Source organism: Antechinus flavipes, chromosome 5, assembly GCF_016432865.1.
Source record: "Antechinus flavipes isolate AdamAnt ecotype Samford, QLD, Australia chromosome 5, AdamAnt_v2, whole genome shotgun sequence".
NCBI classification, from domain to species: domain Eukaryota; kingdom Metazoa; phylum Chordata; class Mammalia; order Dasyuromorphia; family Dasyuridae; genus Antechinus; species Antechinus flavipes.
Window position 1 is genome coordinate 92677589 of NC_067402.1, and position 13383 is coordinate 92690971.

Sequence of the window (13383 nt, forward strand, 5' to 3'; positions counted from 1 at the left end):
CAATGACTCTCTTCAACAATGAGATGATTCAAACCAGTTCCAATTGTTCAGTGATGAAGAGAGCCATCTGTACCCAGAGAGGGGATGATGGGAACAGAGGGTGGACACAACATAGCATTCTCACCCTTTCTGTTGTTTGCTTGTATTTTGTTTTCTTTCTCAGGTTTTTTTTCCCCTCCTTGATCTGATTTTTCTTGTACAGCAAGATAACTGTATAAATATATATACATATGTGGCATTTAACATATTTTTTAAAAAATTTTTTTCCTGAGGAAATTGGGGTTAAGTGACTTGCTCAGGGTCACACAACTAGGAAGTGTTAAGTATCTGAGATCAAATTTGAACTCAAGTCCTCTAACTTCAGGGTTGGTGCTCTATCCACTGAGCCCCCTAGCGGCCCCTAACATATATTTTAACATACTTAATATGTATTGGAGTACCTGCCATCTAGGTGAGGGAATGAGGGGAAGGAGAGAAAAATTTGAAACAAAGTTTTGCAAGTATCATTGTAGAAAAATTACCCATGCATATGTTTTGTAAATAAAAAGCTATAATAAAATTTAAAAATAATAAATGATTCGGTTCAATTCAATCAACATTTATTGGGCACCTAGGATGTTCTAGACACAGTGCTAAGTATTGGGGATACGAAAAGAAACAAAAAACAGTTCCTGTTCTCGAGGAGCTTACAATCAATGGGGGATGGGGAACAACATGCAAATACATACAAAATAGGCTACATACAGATAAAAGGGAAAAAAGTAGAGGAAAGACAGCCAAATTAAGGGGGTTGTTTAGTGAATTTAGATATCTTAACCACTTCCTTAGGGAGAGACAACGCATTCAGTATGAGAATGTTTGGGACATGGCCAATGTTTGGTATTTGTTTCGCTTGACTAGTCATAGTCGTCACGAGAGTTTAGTGTTTTATTTTTGTTTTTTTTTCCCAAGTGCCGAGGATGGGTTGGGACTGAGAGAAAACATATTTTTGTTCATTGAAAGAATAAAAAATGTAATCTGGTGCAGCTGCAAATCTTCTCAGGCTGAAGTTCCCTGGAACCCATAAGAGACTCTAGGGCCAATCAGGTGACGTAAGAAATGAAGAGATTTCCTCCGCCTCAACTGAGGATGGATCCCTGGTGAGGACGCCTCCGACACGCCTCTATTCCTCCGCACCCGAGGCGGCGCTGTGTCACAGGAGCCCCGGCAAGTAGCGGCGTCTCAGGCTGGTGCTGAACTGGACTCCCGGGATGCACCGCGTGCACCCGGCTACAGCTGCCGGTTGCAAGGGGAGATCAGCTGGGACCGGGCTGGGGCCGGAGCCCTGGTGCTCAAGCACCAGGGGCAGCCCAGCTCGGGGCCCGCCCTCCGGGGGCTCAGAGTGGCCCGGGGACGAGCTCGGCTCCCCCGCTCCGGCCCCTGGCTCGGCGCCCTCCCCATTGTCGGACCCTTCTCCTGCCGGACGTCCTGGGACGGGCCGCTGGCAGAGCGGGGCGGGAGGAAGAGAGAGGAGGGGACGGGCTAGAGTCGGACTCCCTGGAGCCGTCCGAGTCTCAGCCTTCCCGGGGCCCCGGCTCCACACCGAGGGCCATGGCCGCGGCGGCGCCGACTTCGGTGAGATATGCCTCCGCGCGGCCCAACCGGGGAGCGGGGCGGGAGTACAGCAGCCTAGGGGATCCCCGAGTTATTGCAGTCTCCAGGCACCGACACCTACCACCGCTTTCCAGCTGATTTCCTTCTTTTCGCCTTCACCTTCACCATAAGAACAGCCTGATCGAGTCAGTCACCGGGCTGACCAGAGCCAGGGAGCACCGCAGTGCAGGAGGATACCATCCCTGGGACAGGTGTCTCCTGTCCTGGAGCAGGGGGGTGGGGACTCGGCAGCGTAGGTTCCCACCTGCCCTAGCTCAGCCTGGAAGGTTCCCCAGAAGACCGGGGAGTACGTTCAGGAGAGAAGGACAGAGGTCAGGTTCAGGCCAGTTTGGCGGGAATGGTTCAGGGCCACTTGGTATGGTGCAAAGTTGGAGCAGTGTGAGCAGAACGGAAGGAACGGGGATGCTTCTCTTTCGTACAAGACTTGTGGGGGTGGGTAGTGGAGGTGGGATGTGAGAGGATGATTGCTCTCTTGCAAAGTAATTAAGGGGCTGTTTATTTCTGTTTTAAAAGCGCTTTATCATTATTTAACTATCACTGCCCCGGAACCTGAGGAAGGCCTGTTTTCTAGCTGTGATACACTTTTGACAATTTATAGAGCTCATCCATCACCCAGCACTGTCCCCTTTTCTCTCATATACACGTGTGTATGTTTTTGTGTATACATATAGATGGATATGAATAATCCTCTCCACCCCAAATCGACACTCATTTGGGAGAAGGAAAGAGGAAAAGAAGTGTGCCCTGGTCAAGTGACTCGACCCGGTCCTCATTTGTAAAATATGATAATACTAGATGGTTTTCAAAACCAGCCTCAGACACTGGTGTGACACTGGGCAAGTCACTTAACCTGTTTGCCAGTTTCCTCACCTGTAAAGTAGGGATAATAATAGGGATTTGTTGGGATTGTTGTAAGGAGCAAATGAATTTGGAAAAGGTACTTAACACCTTGCTTCTCCTTTCCTCTTTTGAGAACCATTCTAATTGTACATCTGCAGTCTTATGGAATACTGCTTATGCTCCCAGACTAGTAACACAGGTTAATTGAGAACAACTAATAGAGTGACCAAGTCTGATAATTTAGGCAACATTCTCTATATGTATGTCTCTATGTGTATGTATGTATATGTGTTATGGATCAACATGGAACATTGGACAATCAACTGGGCTCAAAATTAAACAAGAAGGGGACAAGCTGGTTTGTCCTTTGGAAATTACAAAGTTCTTTTGATTACCTAAAGCATTTACCTAAAAAAAAAATCCAATTTAAACTCGTGATCTTTGATGCTATCTGATTACAAGTCTTAGAAACCTGTAGTTTCCAAAGAACCGAAGTTGAGGATCACTCCAAAAAGTCAGTGGAAAGGTATAGGGGAGCAGGAACAGGCTGTGATACATTACAAAACAAAAGTGATATAAAGCATATTCCCAAAGAAACATAAGTGAAGAGGTTTGGCCATTAAAATAATAAGATTGAGGGAAGACTGATGGCATCTAAGCCACAGGGTAGGCAGGGCAGAGATGAGTTTCTTTTTGACAAAATAAACTTATACATAGAAACCAATGGCACACCACTAATAACATTGTTTTCATCTTTGTTTATATGCAAGGTGTTATGTATTTTTTTACATAGTTGTGAGGGAATATATAGGAAGCATTGTGGTATAGTGGATAGAGTTAAGGATGAATCCAGGCAAGTCACTTAACCTATCAATGTTCAATTTAACTCTCCAATCAACATTTATTGACCACCCATTGTGTGCCAGCGACTGTGCTAAATCCTGGATCATAAATTGCAAGGAAAATGCCCATTTGCATAATGGAAATTTCTCATGAAGAATTCCCTACATCAAAAAAATTAGAAGTTTGATTCCTTCCCACAATTAGTGTAAATAAAATGTTCCATATCCTTTTTCTCTTCCCTATCCCATTTTGTATTATTTTATAAAATCCTTTCCACATTTCTCTTTTTTCAATAGTTATATTGCTTTTGCTATTGCCTGAATGTATGACAGCCTGTTTAATTGTTAGGCATTAAGCATTCATTGTTTTTAGTTTTTCATTATTTTATTTATTCTATTTTAAACTTTATTTGTGCCTTTTGTTTTTTTTAATACCACAGCAAGTCCTTCCCTTGACCAGCAACAGGAAATCCTTATTTTGTAATAAAGAAAATCGTGAAACAAAACTAGTGGACCCCATCTGATGGCATAGGCCTGTGATCCTTTATGGTACTTTATAAATGGTACTTTAGCACTTTTTCTCCAGTCAGACCAAGATTGGTCATTGCAATGACTGTTTTTAGTGTTGTTAATGTAGTCATGGTAGATATTTTGTGGACCTTTGTTTTTATATCACTTTTATTTCCAAACATTACCTCCCTTGTCTCCCACAGAGAGAATCATCTCTTATAATAAAGAAGGAAAAAAAGCAGTTAAAAACTATTCAAACAGGGGTGGCTAGTTGGTACAGTGGATAGCGCACCAGCCCTGAAGTCAGGAGGACCTGAGTTCAAATCTGGCCTCAGATACTTAACACTTCCTAGCTGTATGACCCTGGGCAAGTCATTTAATCTCAGTTGCATCAGCAAAAAAGAAAAAGGAAAAAAAAAATAAAAAAATCCTACTTTCTATGCAATGATCCACAGCAATAGTTTCTCTAAAGAGGGGAAAAAAGTGTATTTTTATATTTCTTGTTTAGTGCCAAGCTTGGTTAGTACAATTTAAAAAAAAAAAGACAAATTTGTTTTTATTTTCTTGTTCTTTCCATTGTTGCCCTTGTTTATGTTGTTTTTCTGGTAATCTTTATTTCACTTTTCATGAATCTTCCTATATGCTTCTATAGGCTTCAAATTAATTAGCATTATTGGAATAAATTTGTAATCTTCTCTTTGAAACAAACAATTGCAAAGTCTGTAAGAACAGCAGTGGCACTGGTAAAACTAAATGTCTGTATGATGTTTATGATTCCAGGTCCCAGTGAAGTTTGATGATGTGGCCATATATTTCTCACAGCAAGAGTGGGATATTCTTGACGATTGGCAGAAAGATCTTTACAAGCATGTGATGAGGGCCAATTATTCAACCCTGGTTTCATTAGGTAGGTTGTATTTACAAAAAAAAATTTAAGTTAACTATTGAATTGGAGGGCAGCTAGGTGACACAATGGACAGAATACTGAACCTGGAATCAGAAAAACTTATCTTCCTGAACTCAAATCTAACATCAGACATGTACTAGCTATATGACGCTATGCAAATTACTCCATCTATTTGCTTCAGTTCCTTATCTGGAAAGTGAACTGCAGAAAGAAATGAACTTTTGCTCTAGTATGTTTCTTAAGAAAACCCAAATAGCATCACAGTTGGACATGACCAAGAAACTTTTGAATGATAACAACAATGAAATTGGATGGTGGCTATACAGCAGAAGGCTCATTGGTTAGTCCTCTGACCTGTCTGCTAGGGAAGCATAAGACAGTGTTTTATCTTTTAGAAATCTATCATTATTGAAAGCTTAAGACTCAGACCAATAAAATAAATAAGAAAATCTATATTGGAAAATAAAATGCCAGAACCACATAATAAAGAATCTAGTTTGGTGGTATATACTATAAGAATTCTGATAAGTGAGAGATTAATGTTTATTGGAAAACCTGGTGAAGGGTTAGGATTTTATTTTCAATGAGAATAAAGAAAGACATTTGAGATGAAAGCATTCAGAAAAAACAGAGAAGGGATTAACTGTAGTCTATGGGAAAACACACACATACACTCACAAACACAAGAAAGAGATTAACTTAACTGGTATGATGAACTCATATTGAAGAGTAATAATCAATGCATACTTTGACCAAACACCCAGAGAAAATAAACTGTTTATATGTGACTTTTCTTGACAGATTATACCATTCCCAAACCAGATTTGATATTTCGGATTGAATTAGGAGAAGTATTATTTGTCGGGAATTGGGGAAATTTGGAACAAACAGAAATAGGAGTCAGCCTGAGTGCTTATGAGCATTTCAACTTGAAGATCACTGAAAAGCACCTATTTAGGGGTAAGTTAGAACAAATCAGTATCGTGAAATTGTACTTTTTGTGGGACACAGTTTTGAGAATTTTGAGACATTTGAGTATTATAGAACTAAAGTTCAAGAGTTCATAGCCCTTGAACTAAAGTTTCCCATTATTTTGAGAATTGTTATCTCTATTATAATGAATAAGGTGAATATTCCTCTGGTTTTTTTGTTATGTTTGGGGAACTGGAATTCTTAACTCTAAAAATTAAAAATGTTATTTTAGAGCCATATATGTGGCATCATGAATAGAATGGCTAATGAGTGCTGTGTTATATTGACTTTTCCTTCCCAGTGGACCATTGGCTAGAATGCTTCTCCAGAGGTGTTATACATATAGCCCATTGAGTGCACATTGAGTGTAGTCTGAACCAGATTAAAATGTAATTGGGAAAATTTTTTTTTATTATAGCTTTTTATTTACAAGATATATTCATAGGTAATTTTTCAGCATTGACAATTGCAAAACCTTTTGTTCCAACTTTTCCCCTCCTTCACTCCACCCCCTTCCCCAGATGGCAGGTAGATCGATACATGTTAAATATGTTAAAGTATATTTTAAATACAATATATGTATATATGTCCATACAGTTATTTTGCTGCACAAGAAGAATTGGATTTTGAAATAATGTACAATTAAACTGTGAAGGAAATCAAAAATGGAGGTGGACAAAAATAGAGGGATTGGGAATTCTATGTAGTGGTTCACACTCATTTCTTTGAGTTCTTTCGCTGGGTGTAGCTGGTTCAATTCATTACTGTTCTGTTGGAACTGATTTGTTTCATCTCATTGTTGAAGAGGGCCACATCATCAGAAATGATCATCATATAGTATTGTTGTTGAAGTATATAATGATTTCCTTGTCCTGCTCATTTCACTCAATATCAATTCATGTAAGTCTCTCCAGGCCTTTCTGAAATCATCCTGCTGGTCATTTCTTACAGAACAATAATATTCCATAACATTCATATACCACAATTTATTCAGCCATTCTCCAATTGAGGGGCATCCACTCAATTTCCAGTTTCTGGCCACTACAAAAAGGGCTGCCACAATCATTGTTGCACATACAAGTCCCTTTCCCTTCTTTAAGATCTCTTTGGGATATAAGCCCAGTAGTAGCACTGCTGGATCAAAGGGTATGCGCAGTTTGATAACTTTTTGAGTATAGTTCCAAATCACTCTCCAGAATGGCTGGATGTGTTCTATTTGAGTTTGATGCCATTACTTTAGATTACTAATATTTTGCTCTTATAACTCTATAACTGAGTTCTATAGGGACCTAGTCAGCTCTATTAGTAAGCAAGTAAATCGTGTACTTAAAAGCAAAATAGACTAAAGCTATAACTAAGACTGTAACAATCACAAAAAAAAAACCCAACCAAGTTTGAGCCCTGTTGTATTTCTTTTTCTTGGAAAGACAAAGCAGCCGATAATTTCACCTAGATTAAGCAATAGATAGGATGCTTTATTCTGGTGAAACGGGAAAGGAACAGTCTTAAAAGTCTTAAAACAGTCTTGGGCCCAGGAAATGATAGAATTATGATAGCATTGTAAAGAATTATGTAAATTAATAATAACAACAATAATAATATCTATACTTTGTAACAGTAGTTAACAAAACAGTTTTATATACATTATGGCATTTGAATCAGTTCAACAAATACAAGGACTTGTAATTTGTGCATTTACTTATTCTTGATTTTCATGGGAAGAAGAATTCAGAGACATTAAATGATTTGTCCACAGTCACACAGATTTTAAGTGATTGGTTCATTTTGTAACCACACAACCAGTATTATTTTTTGCTTCTGTCACTCTCTCAGTTTTGATTTAAAATATGGCACTCCCAATTCCTATTTCAACAGTTGTCATTGTTCCTTCTTATCTCATGATTTTTAGCTGGAGAGCACTTTCCTTATCCATGTGACCATTTGTCCAACACAGGCCTTCTTGGCAGAGGAGTAAAAATCTTCAGTTAATATTTTTGATCTTTAGATAAGCTGCTGTTTACCCTTCTTGGAAGCCAAGTTTTTCAGGAAATCTTTCTTGAGCAGTGGTGAAAATAGTATATATAATTCCCCAAACTCCTTACCTTTCTATAGGACCTAGCCAAAGGTTGGGATCCATTGCCCATGCTTCTAAGAACTCATCGCTCATATTCAATATCTTTAGTAGACTGGAAATAATAATAAAATGCATTTTTAAAGCAAAAAGTGCAACTTGCAGTTTTTGCCACAGGCTTAAATGTAACTACAATGTATACTATCAAAATTTTATTTTTTCTTATTTTCTCTGAATTAATCTGTTCGGCAAATAGCGTTTCATTTATGTTACTGGACACATAGAAACCTTAAATCCTTATTTTTTTCAGTATTATCTCTGAACATGCTTTTCACATTTAAATCCTAGCAATCCTAGAAGTCTGATTATGTATTTGATTAGTAATCAGGGATTTGGGGATAAAGTTAAGAGAGAGACCTAGGAAGAGCTTCTCTAAGAGAGAGAGACTTAGGAAGAGCTAAAAACTGAATTAGTAGGATGTTTCAGAATAAACTTTCTCAAGCTAATATATAAAATGGAGAAATATCTTTACTTCACTTTAAAACAGAAGTACTGATGGGATCTTTTCTTTTTAACAGGGAACCATGGAGCTATAAGAACAAAAAAGGAAGGAGGTGATTTAGATGGTTCTCAAAAGCAGTGCTCTGATAAAAGGAAAGAGATTTCTTCCAAGTCAAATCAAAAAGGCACTGTGGAATATCTATGCCTCCAAGACATGCAGACTCCAATTCCAAAATTAGAGGACTCTACCCAGAGTGACAGAAGCGACAGCCACAAAACCTTCAGCTCACCCAATCACCAGGAATCCTACTCAGGACAAAAAATTTGCTCCTATCCTGCCTTAGGGAAAAACGTCCAGGCAAAAGGACTTCAAGTGAAACACCATAGCAACCACACAAAGAACAATCTGTGCACATGTTCAAAATGCAAAGAAAAAGTGAGAAAACAGTCTGGCTTACATTTGCATTATGGGAAGAAGTGCTTCCAGTCTAATGAATGTGAGAAGAACTTTAGCTACAATGTGAATCGGCATTATCGCCAGTTCATACCTGTAGGGAAAAAGCTATTCCAGTGTTCCGAATGTGATAGGAGCTTTCGATGGGAGGCTGGTTTAAAATCCCACCAGAGCCTACACAGTGGAAATGGACAATTTTCCTGTAATACATGTGGCAAGGTTTTCATTCGGAAAGCTAGGTTTATCACCCATATCAAATTACACACAAGTGAGAATCCTTTTCATTGCCCAGTGTGTGGCAAGAGATTCTTTAAGAGGAAGTACCTCCTCAGACACCAGCAGCTCCATTCAGGAAAAAGGCCTTTCCAGTGCCCTGAGTGTGGTAAGACTTTCTGTCGAAAATCCTACATGAAGGCCCACCAGCGCTTACACAGCACAGAGAGGCCGTTTGCCTGCACACAGTGTGAAAAGGACTTCACTCACCAGTATAAACTCACTGAACATATGCGGGTACATAGTGGGGAAAAGCCTTTCCAGTGCCCTGAGTGTGATAAGAGCTTTAGCCGAAAGTCCCACATGAAGGCCCATCGACGCTTACACAGTCGGGACTGGCCTTTTTCTTGTAGAGAGTGTGGCAAAGGCTTCACCCAGCGGTATAGACTCACCAGACATATGAGGGTGCATAGCGGAGAGAAGCCCTTCCAGTGCACAGAATGTGGCAAGAGCTTCCGACAGAAGGCAAGCCTTCTTCATCACCAGCTCATGCATATGGGAGACATTGCCTTTCTCTTTAAGTGCCCGGAGTGCAATAAGAGCTTCCACCAGAAGAAAAGTCTGCTCAACCATCAACTCATGCACACAGGTGAGAGACCCTTTCAGTGTCCCAAATGTGATAAGAGATTCCGCCTCAAGGGCAACATGAAGGCCCACCAGCGCCTGCACAGCGGCATCAGACCGTTCTCCTGCGCAGTGTGTGGCAAGGGCTTCACTCATAAGTCCAAGCTGACCAGCCACACCAAGGTACACACTGAGGAGAAGCCTTTTCAGTGCCCTCAGTGTAATAAGAGCTTCTGCCACAAGAGGAGCCTGATTAATCACCAGTTGGTACACACAGGGGAGAGACCCTACCATTGCCCTGACTGTAACAAGAGCTTCTCTTCTAAGGCCTATGTAAAGGCCCACCAGCGAATACATAAGGGAGAGAAGCCATTTTCCTGTAGTGAGTGTGGCAAGAACTTCACCAATCAGTTTAGGCTCACAGAACACATCCGAGTGCACACTGGGGAGAAGCCCTTCCAGTGCCCTGAGTGTGACAAGAGCTTCCGTCAGAAGAGGAGCCTCATCAACCATCAGCTTGTTCACACAGGTGAGAGACCCTTCCAGTGCCCTGAATGTAATAAAAGCTTCCGCTGGAAGGCTGGCATGAAGGCCCACCAGCGTCTGCATAGGGGCGAGAGGCCATTTCAGTGCCCTGACTGTGACAAGAGCTTCTCTTTGAAGGCCTATCTGAAGGCCCACCAGCGAATACATAAGAGGGAGAAACCATTTTCCTGTAGTGAATGTGGCAAGAACTTTGCTGATCAGTTTAGGCTCACAGAGCACATCCGAGTGCACACTGGGGAGAAGCCCTTCCAGTGCCCTGAGTGTGACAAGAGCTTCCGTCAGAAGAGGAGCCTGACAAACCACCAGCTTGTACACACAAGTGAAAAACCCTTCCAGTGCCCCGAGTGCAACAAGAGCTTTCGGTGGAAAGCTGGAATGAAGGCCCATCAACGTTTACACAAGGGCGAAAGAGTGTTTTCCTGCAGTGAATGTGACAAGTGTTTTTCTAAGCAATCTAAACTTGATGAGCATATCCAAATTCACAATGGAGACGAACCCTTCTAGTATTCTAAATGTGACAAGCTTCCAGTAACAAAAAAGCAAAAAAGGTGCCTCAATAACCATTTGGCTTGCCAGTGCCTAGCTAATAGTGAGACACCCTTCTGCAAGCAGGGGAGGCAGAGGCTGCTCCCAGCAGTCTGAATGCATCCCCTACGTGGACTTAGCCACCACGGTCATATAACTTGGCAGCACTTTGGACCAATAACAGGGTCACTGGAGCTAAGACAGAATTGACAACATCAAGGATGTCCTTGAGCTTCCAGAGTATAAAATGTTCTTTCTTCCTCCTCAAATTTCCTAAAGCACTTTGTCTAAATCTCTCCATAGCCTCTGTTACACTCTCTTTCATGTATCCTACTTATCTATGTGCATGGGATCTCAATTCCCCCTTTTTAATTGCTCCCCTCTCTCCCAAAATGTAAGCAACTTGAGGGCAAGGACTGTTATTTTTTAATCTTTGTATCCCCAGCATCTAACACAGTACCTTACACACAGTAGGCACTTAATGATTGTTTCTTGAATTTAATTAAATTGGCAGAACTGTGGGCTATCTGAGAAACCACAGTAGCCAATAGACTAGCCTAGAAGGTGGAAATCCAGAACTGAGGGCTTTTGTTATGCAAAGATGATAGTCCACCTAGTAAACTTTGAAACTTCATAATTGTAGTCATGCTTCCTCTTCTTTGCTGGAAAAAGTCATTTGGTCCCATAATCTAATTCCTGCTTCTTTCACAGTACCACTAAGAAGCTTCTTTACCAAATAGTGAGAGCACCTTGAGACTGGAACCCATGTGGGAAATTAAAAAAAAAAAACAAACAAAAACTGGCAAGGATGGAATCCTTCCCCTGAAATCTGGAGAATAGAGATAATAGCTAGCTATTTTTTCTGTTACTCCTGCACTCTCTCCTCAGGTGTACAACTTCTGTTGGAAGTAGTGATATTGTCCACAAACCACAGGATGTGTACGTTCAAATTAAGAGCTACTTAGGTAATTCTAATGTTATAACTCTATTTGCTAAAGTAACAACTCTAATGCTAAAGACTCTCAGAGTTTTATACCGAAGCAAAGCATATTTAAAGGATGGCTTAGATCAGTTACTGTTCTGTAACCTCTTGTTCAGATATAGCAGGCTGTGAATTGATGCACAGTTTAATAAGTCATGCCTCTTCCAGGACTTAATTCCTGATTCCTGGGGGCACCGTAGTTAATTTTTTAAAAAATGCATGGTAGGCAGTCAGAACCACTCCCTGAGTTGACTCAGTGCCCCTGACACAAGATTGTACAAATGTGGCAGGATATAAACTATTGGCAGTTCCTTTAGATATATGGGATAGTCTTGAGCTGGTCCTTAAAGGGAGGCAGGGGTTAGAAGAAGCTGGTGACATGTGATACCCCTATCTTTTCTTGGAGAGAACTGTAATCCAAGAGAAGCTAATTCCTGGTAAACAATAACTTAAACCTGGTAAACAAAGCTTCAACATAGAAATGAGCATGTGTCCATTATAAGAATAGTTAATGAAGTCAGTTCAATAATGCAACTATATTCCACTATCCTAGTCCTTGATTGCATTAGACTTAAGTCTAAGAGTGTATAATTAGGCCATTGGAAGACACATAAATAGGTAAGGTTCTTGTAGGCATTGTGATTATGTCATCAAAGACATCAAACTATATAAAGTCCAAGACCTGGGTGCAAAACCAAGTTTTTCTTACTGGGTTAAAGTCTACATTTCACTTGTCTGAGCTAGAGCTAGTAGGGATACACTTAGAACCATTTCCTTATTATCTTTTGATCCTATCTTTAATGCTAATATCTGCTGGTGGAGGCCTTGGCTTATATACTGGAATCAACCACTGGGGATCTTTCTAAATATGTTCACAGTCCCTTTTGTAACCTCTTAAATTGATGCTTTTTGGGTTTTTTTGATAGTACCACAACCATTACCAAAATATCTCTTCATCCCTTAGAATCCTGCCTTGTAACAAAAATGGTTAAGCAAAAACAACTGTGTTTGGCAGTATATGCAGCATTCTTATCCCGTAGCTCCTCACCTTTTCTGAGAACGTGTTTTGTCATCTGTTCTTAGGAACAGAATTGGTCCACTGTAACCTTGAGTTCTGCCTGTTAGTGTTACTTTCATTTGCCTTGTTGTAGTCATTGTGTATATTGTGCTAATGTTGCCTATTTTGTTCTGTCAGTTTGTATAAGTCTGTACTTTTTGTCTTTTACAGTGCAACAGTATTCCATTACATTCCTGTGCAATAATTTTTCCAGCTGTCCCCAATCAATGAGCACCCACTCTATTTCCATTTTTTTGCCATCACAAAAAACACAAGTTTCTTAAGTAAACTATAAACTTACACGTATAAAACCATGTTAACAAAAATTCCTTACAAAATCACATCTTGAATACTTGTTAGAGGCACAAATAAAATCACTCTTCATATTTTAAAGGGAAAATTCCATCAACAAGAATTCAAAATAATTTGTTTTAATAGGACAGATATTGATATTTGTTATTGGCTGTTGAAACTGCTATGCTATTGATCTTCAGATAAGGGATAATGTCACCAATCCAAATTTCTGTCTTGTCCATTCACTATTTTTAACACTCTAGATTTTCATCTGGAAACAGGAAATTCAATCCCGAAATAGAGCCAGTGGAGTAGGGGACATAACCTAGCAAAATTTGTGACTGAGTTAATGCCATTGGATTCACTGGCTCTCTGGATATTGCCTAAGTACT

At 40.1% G+C, this 13383-nt stretch overlaps 1 protein-coding gene across 1 annotated transcript; it reads left to right on the forward strand.

The window, feature by feature from the left end:
• The first annotated feature begins 593 nt into the window (after positions 1–593).
• On the forward strand, positions 594–12902 carry LOC127564262 (zinc finger protein 84-like). The gene is made up of 4 exons (XM_052000684.1): positions 594–1614; positions 4626–4752; positions 5554–5712; positions 8374–12902. The coding sequence occupies exons 1-4, from the start codon at positions 1591–1593 to the stop codon at positions 10635–10637; spliced, it is 2574 nt and encodes an 857-aa protein (XP_051856644.1). The 5' UTR covers positions 594–1590; the 3' UTR covers positions 10638–12902.
• The last annotated feature ends 481 nt before the right edge of the window (positions 12903–13383 follow it).